The following is a 7,198-nucleotide window of genomic DNA, read 5'->3' on the forward strand; positions in this document are numbered from 1 at the left end:
TGATTATCCTCCAATTAAAATCATTTTTAAAAAACCAAACTTAAAACAGTCTGGAAAATACTTCTCTTTGTAATATATTATCATGACTGGGGGAGTCTCCCTCTGCTTCTGAACTGCTGACTCTCAACCAGAATTATTTTCTCCTCATAAAGTGAGTGAAGTTGGCTCAGTCGTGTCTGACTCTCTGCAACCCCATGGACTGCAGCCTGCCAGGATCCTCCGTTCATGGATTTTCCAGGCAAGAGTACTGGAGTGGGTTGCCATTTCCTTCTCCAGAGGATCTTCCCGACCCAGAGACTGAACCTGGGTCTCCTGCGTTGGAGGTAGATGCTTTACCTTCTGAGCCACCGGGGGAGAAACCTGGTGGTTTCTTCTCATAGGTCTTTTTATAATATGACTATTACACTGAAGAAATAAGTTTTCTTCATGCCTGGACATTAACATCTCTGTGCAACCTACACAAAGAGCATCTTCCCAAAAAAAGGACTTGATGCCAACAATGTGTGTGAACAGTAAGTGGAGCAGGATGCTCTAAGCTGTGTGGTGGCTGCTGTTTCAAGACGCTGTCTCTGGAGCCAGTATGGCCCAGCGGCGGGCACCACTCTTTCCCATTCCCAAACACATCCTCCATGGCTTTACCTCAGGAAACTAAGGACCAGCTGACTCATCACCAGTACAGGAGAACCAACCCTGTAACTCAGCAGCATGATATATGGTCTTCTGTGTCAAGAGTGTGCTTTTTAAGGGTCCTATCTGGGACCACTAGTTTTTCGATTCTTAGCCAAGTTATTTTCTACACCCTGACTCCCCTTCTTCCTCAAGGAAAAGGAAAGACGAAGAACTTGGCAGAGCAGCAAGCTGGTCTGCAGGGGAGGCTGGCCACCCCTCGTGCCATCATCCTGCCTGCAGACACCCACCCATGGCCACCCGGGCACAGAGCTCTCACCAACCTGTTCATACCAGGAAGGTTCCCCCAGAAGTAGCGGGCCCTGTGCGCAGCTGACACTTCTTTGGCATCAATCATCACAGGGTTGGACTATAAAACAGGAGAGAGACAAATATTATAGTGTGCCAGGAAACTTGTTAGTTTAAAGCCTCAAAGGCTCTCACTTCTTTCTCAGGAGGCCACACTGACAGCCTGAAGCTCCCTGGAAAAGCCAGAATCAAACTCAGCTACATTCCACATGCTCCCATGGGAACATTCTAGACCCACACATGGTCCACACTGCCAAGATGGAGATGTTCTACCTGCACTGTTCCATGTAGTAGCCACTGGCCCACCAGGTGCTGATGGTTGGGTATTTGAGGAGGCTGGTGCGACTGGGGAATCTAAAAGTCAGTTTAATCGCCACATGTGGCAGATGTCCACCTCGTTGGACCACACAGCTCCAGCTAACCTGGAGGCTTTGGGAAAGTACCTTCCAACAAGTTTGGAAGTCTTTACTGCATGTCCAGATAGTGAGCCAAACAGACGCCTGCTCCAACACAGTCAACACCAGCTTGAGGGGTCTGACCCCAAGACTTGGGCACACAGACTGCTCAGCCAGAGAAGGGCTCTGGCCCAGAAACCCTCTGCACAGGCCCAAACTGGGCTCAGCCAAGTTGGGACCCACATTACATGAAGTAAAAACTGAGATAAACCATGTTTTCTTCCCAGGTGGCATAAAGCACCCATCATGGTGCCTGGGAGTGAGGACAAACCATCCTAGTTGGGAAAATTGATTCTGGCATCTCAAAAGGTTTCCCCAGGGAAACACCACATAGACCTCCAAGCCAAGGAGTCTGGCACTCCACCTTGTTTATGACAGTCAAGTCCTCCAAGCACTGAGGCCACGCTGATATACCACCTCTTAAGAGTGAGACCACGGCTTCTACTGGGGTGGGCTTCCTCCTCGCCTACTTGGGAAGCCCAGAGCTTCCCAACGGGCCCCTTGCAAAGCAGAAGTTCCCAGTCCCCAGCTCCACAATGCAGATGAGATAGGGATAAAGCAGCAGTCCAAGGTAGAAGCCATTAGTGAGCTGGCCAAACCAAGGGTGCTGGCTATACCTCGAGAAATCGCGAGATGTCCCTCTTGTCACTAACGCCCATGGCCACCACATTCTCAAAGAGCCAGAAGAAGGGGCGGTCATCTCCCTCCTTGGGCCGCGCATCATGCAGGAGGCGGTAGAACTCAAAGAAGAGCCGGCCAGTGCCCTCTGAGAGGTCGGAAGAGAAAGCCATCAGCTGGGGCTGTCTGCAGGAGACAGTGGTGTGGCTCGGGCACGGGGAGGGCAGGGTCGTTGGGAGTAGCCGTCCCAGGGCAGAAATATCCAAAGAGGAAACCGATGTGCGGAAGCGCCAGCTCAGGAGGCAGAGGGGTGACGATGCACCTACCGTAGAGTCCCTTGCGGGCGGGGTTGACGATGGAGAGATCGTTGCAGGGACTGCCCCCAATCACCAGATCGAACGGGCCCCATTCCTGGATCTGGGAGGATAAAGGTAATGTGATGGGCCTGATGTCCGGGGACAGAGGCGCAAAGGAAGAGAGAAATGATCTGTGAAGTTGGCAAAAAAAAGTACTTCGCTTGGGAGAGAAAAGACCCAGATGCTTGTATGCTGTCTACACACACATACACAATCTCTCTCTTTCCACCCATGGGCAAGTTACCGAGGCTCTCTGGGCCCAGTTTTCCAGATAGTAAAGTGAAGGGATTGAACTTGACATCTAGGAGGCCAGCAAGGAAAACAGCCACGCAGGGACAGTAGTTCGGGCTGTACCAGATGAAAAGGGCCCTGTGCCCTCTGAACCCTTCCAATGCCCTTCAGGGTCTGGGATTCAAGGTCTACATGTTTACCTGGAAAGGCAAGGGGCCACTCACAGAGGACCCCACCAGACCCCACTACCGCGACAAAATGCAGGCTGGTGAAGCTGTGGCTAGCAGTACCCAGAGGACGGGAACCTACTGTAACGCACAACGCTTCACTCAAAGGGGCCCAGAAACCAGCCAGGGAGGAGCCCAAGCCCTAAAGGCCTGGCCCCCCAAGTCCCAGCAGAACCTGCCCAGCCTCTTGAGACAAAAGAGGGAGATGGAAGAGAAGGAGGGAGAGTTCAAGCGGGGAGAGGAAGATGAGAGCAGTGGGCGCCGGCCCAGGAGCTGAGTGACTGGAAAAGGGGGCAAGCCCAGGGGCTGAGTGAGGTAAAGGGGCGGGTCCAGGAGCTGAGTGCCGTGAAGGGGCGGGCCCAGGAGCTGAGTGACGTGGAGAAAGGGGCGGACTGCGACGCTGACGTACATGCTTCTGTGTAACGCTGCGGACGTCCCCGACGTACATGATCTTTCCCTGGTGCCGCACCATGCCCACCGTGATGGAGTCCTCACACACCTCGGAGGCGATGTAGCGGTCCACCTGAATGCCCAAGTCCTTCAGCACCAGAAGCCCTGTACCAGCCAGCAAAAAGCAGTCACTGGGTCACCTGCCCGGCACCCTGGTCTTCACAGGGGGTCCCTGCGGCAAGCCAGACACGTGAGTCAGAGTCAAGCCCAAGCCCCACCCTGCCCAGAAGGCTGCCCAGAAACTTCCGGGTCAATTGGACTTATCAGTAACAAAGACACTGAGGCTGTTACCGTTGAGGCTGTCTCATGCCTAATTGGATCTATTCAGAAAACATTCCAGACAGGACATTCCAGGGCTTTCTGGAACCAGGGGAGAACAACAGCTGACTCTGGAGTGGGCTTTCCTTTGCTATTTCTATACACGTGTCCTTCCCTGGCCCTTAACATCAGGCTGCAATTCAGCCATCCAACAACACTCAACATAAATGCCCCCTGCTCTTAAATGGTTTCACTGATGCCCACCCCATTCCATGGCCCCCAGGATGGCCTTCCCGCCTCTGTGAGCCCCCAGCACTCGGGCACCCTCTCCACCTCAGAACACCACGCATGCCTGATCCAGCCCTTCTCTTGGGTCTTCAAGGCAGAGTGGGTGGTCTCATTAAATATGCTTCCTCCTGAGTTAACCAGTATTCACACTTCCTGACCAGGACCCTTCCACAAATGCTGGCTGGAACAGACCACCATTCAGAACAGACCCTGAGAGCTTCAGGAGACCCTGTGATCCCCCACTGCTCCCAACAGATCTGCTCCCAGCAGACCTCCCTACAAGGAGCCTGCCCAGCCTCTTGCAATGTAACGCTGCTTAAGGAGGCTTCCAGATTCTAGCCTGGGAAACCAAAGCTGTACATGAACTCCTCTAGGTTCACACAAACAGCACTGAGCTAGGTACAGAAGACACACATCCGTCCGGGGGACCAGCCCCACCCTCTGGCCAAGGTCTCTGGGCCCAGCCTTCCCATCTCCCTCTGGTCCTAGGACAAGTTCTGAGGAGGACTGTTCTTTCCTAAAGACTGAAAAGCCTCAGCCTGGGGGCAGGGCAGAGGGGTGGATGTCAGGACTCAGGTTAAGAACCACATGAAATTAAAAACTGGCTACACAGTTAATGGGTTAAGTATATAAAGACACACGTATGAGAATGCTTGTTACGGCACTGCCCAGAAGAATCAGGAAAAAAGTAAACCACCCAATAGGGGTTTATTAAATTATGGTACTTCCACTCCAAGGAATCCTATGTAGCATTTACAAATAACAGAGTCCTATATTGGTTATGTGAAAAACAACTCATAACACTATAAATGAAATGGCAAGTTATAACACTATGCATTTTAATATCTACATATTATATAAACATACAAGCCCAAAAAAAAATCTAAAATCTAAAAATGTAAAATGACATATACCAAAACACTAATTATATGATTATGGGCAATTTAAATATTCTTTAGACTCTTTTGTTTACAGTTTGTTTTTCATTGTGACTTATAATCAAAGCACAACAGGACTGTCTATGTTTTTACTTTGGTGGCCAAGTCTGTCCTTTGAGGTTTTGTGAAAATCTTCAATAATCTCTGACCAACAACTGCTCCATTTTCTGCTGAAGAGCCCCCTAGCCCTGCCCATTTAAGGGAATGCCCACTGAACATGCTGGTTTACCACTTATTTTCAACTTCTCACTGAACACAAGAGTTTCCTCCTTAGGCTAACATTTTAACCGCTGTAATATTAACTGTCACCCTGTTTTGCCAGAGTGACATATCCACAGTCCTCTGAGCTCAGCTCCCATGTCCTAGGACCAAGATGCCAACCACTCTCACCTGTAGCAATTCCATCGAATAGAGACAGCACCCGGATGGGCTTCCTCTTCTCAGCTGGGACAGGTGGGTAAACCTTCGGAGGATCCTAGCAGCCAGCACAACAGGCCAGGTGAGCATCCAGGAAATGTACTGCAGACCCACACCTGGGGCAGGCCTCTGCCAACTGTGGGCACTTGGGCCCTCCGAAACCCCACACCCCTGGCTGGCAGCGCAGGCGTGGCTACACAGTGCTCAGGACCTCAATCCAGTGCTCTCGCTTTGGCAGAGTCTGCCCTCTGTCTCTGGCAGGTTGGGGGTGAAAAGAGCCGCCCTCCACCCAGCACCCAGCACTCACGAATTCCTGGTCATGGTTGTTGGCGAAGAACATCTGGAGCCGAGACGGCCAGTCATCCCGCCGCCGCAGCAGCCCGTAGGTGCCCTTGTGCCCGCACATGTAGCAGTTCCAGGGGTCTTCCTTGATGGCTGCCTGTGCAGCCCCTGGCCCCACCAAGAGATCCACACATTCCACGCAAAAGCACCTGGAAGGAAGCACAGTGGAGCAGAGGGGACGCTCACCCCCAGGTCAGGATGGAGCGTGGCTGTGGCTGCAGCCCTGGGCAGGACAGGCAGTGAAAGCCTGGGTGCCAGGCAAGGAGTGCACCGCATTCGGGGCAGGGCCTCACCTGCAGCAATTGTTGTTCCCACACATGAGCACCTCGCGCCCCCCGCAGCAGATGGTGCAGTAGGACTGATAGCCATCGTCATCGTACTGGTACGCGCATTCCAGGAAGCAGTTCTAGGGAGCAGCGTGGAGGCTCAGAGACCAATGGGCAGCACCCAGGCCAGCCAGTGCAAAGGCAGGCGGTGAACCCAGCCTCTGGGCTCTCGCCTTGGAACCTCCACACAGCCCTGGAGACACGACCCTGCCACCCATCCAGTCAGGGTTCCGCCCAGACCACAGAGCTGGGAAGGGGACGCCATGTCTCCCCACCCACTGCAGTGAACGCAGCGGGGAAAGGCACCCTAACCCTAACTCAACGACCTGTCCTGCCCCCACTTCACACTAGTGACTGTGACATTGTGAGCACGCATCTGGGGACGAGAACCAGGCCTTAGAAGGTGGGGCAAGATCTCTCAGAGGAAAAGCAACAGCAGGTCAGACACTTGAACCCCCAGGGTCCATTTTATCAGGACTCCGCATCAAGAGCAAACCTCAAAGTCACCCTTATAGCTACCACACGTGCTATAGCCCAGAGACCAGGTGTGGTCAGCCCAGGGCCTCGTCTCTGCTGGGCGTGCCCTACCTTGCAGTTTTGGCACATTCCTCCGATGAAGAGAGGGTGTTCCAAGGTGACGTTGAGGCTCCCACAAGAGATGCAGATGTCTGGGGAACAGCGGAAGCAGAGTGTCATTGAAGGGGCCCCCTCCCACCTGGGGCCAAAGCCTGGCTCCAGAAAAGAAGGCAGGAAGGCGTCCGGGAGGGGCCCCGTGGAACAGGGAGGCATGTGGCCCCACCCCAGGAGCCTACTCATCTCCCAGAGCAGCGATGCTGCCTTCCAGGAAAGGCATGCTATGAGGACAAACGCCTGCCTGCGAGAACAGGCCCGACCCCGGGTCACTCTGGAGATGTCCCTGAGCAGCCAGTCCTTAAGGCCTGGGACCCTGATCCCATCCTTCCCAGCCCTGAGGGCCCCGAGCTGGACCCACCATCACTTGGCAAAGGGAGACAGACATGGGAGGCACTAATGACCATCAGATGAGAGAAGGTGGAGAAAAGGTAAAAGGGCCAAGCTCAAATCCAGGCTTCCCTGGTGGCTTAGGTGTAAAGCGGAAGTACTTAAGTAAATGAAGTCACTCAGTCGTGTCCGACTCTTTGTGACCCCATGGACTGTAGCCTACCAGGCTCCTCTGTCCATGGGATTTTCCAGGCAAGAGTACTAGAGTGGGTTGCCATTTTCTTCTCCAGGGGATCTTCCTGACTCAGGGATCGAACCCGGGTCTCCCGCGTTGCAGGCAGACGCTTTACCCTCTGA

At 53.4% G+C, this 7,198-nt stretch overlaps 1 protein-coding gene across 1 annotated transcript in view; it reads right to left on the reverse strand.

Moving 5' to 3' along the window:
• The window catches only part of DNMT3A (DNA (cytosine-5-)-methyltransferase 3 alpha), a 101,251-nt gene that overhangs the window by 10,874 nt on the left and 83,179 nt on the right, over positions 1-7,198 (reverse strand). The window contains exons 13-20 of the mRNA XM_010840688.1: positions 6,470-6,549; positions 5,849-5,961; positions 5,521-5,704; positions 5,187-5,271; positions 3,272-3,417; positions 2,375-2,465; positions 2,048-2,196; positions 951-1,036 (exon numbers count right to left, since the gene is read on the reverse strand). Of these exons, the coding sequence (XP_010838990.1) occupies positions 951-1,036; positions 2,048-2,196; positions 2,375-2,465; positions 3,272-3,417; positions 5,187-5,271; positions 5,521-5,704; positions 5,849-5,961; positions 6,470-6,549 (934 nt within the window). The remainder of the gene's footprint in view (positions 1-950; positions 1,037-2,047; positions 2,197-2,374; positions 2,466-3,271; positions 3,418-5,186; positions 5,272-5,520; positions 5,705-5,848; positions 5,962-6,469; positions 6,550-7,198) is intronic.

Source organism: Bison bison, unplaced genomic scaffold (assembly GCF_000754665.1).
Source record: "Bison bison bison isolate TAMUID 2011002044 unplaced genomic scaffold, Bison_UMD1.0 scf7180017864145, whole genome shotgun sequence".
Taxonomy (NCBI): Eukaryota; Metazoa; Chordata; class Mammalia; order Artiodactyla; family Bovidae; genus Bison; species Bison bison.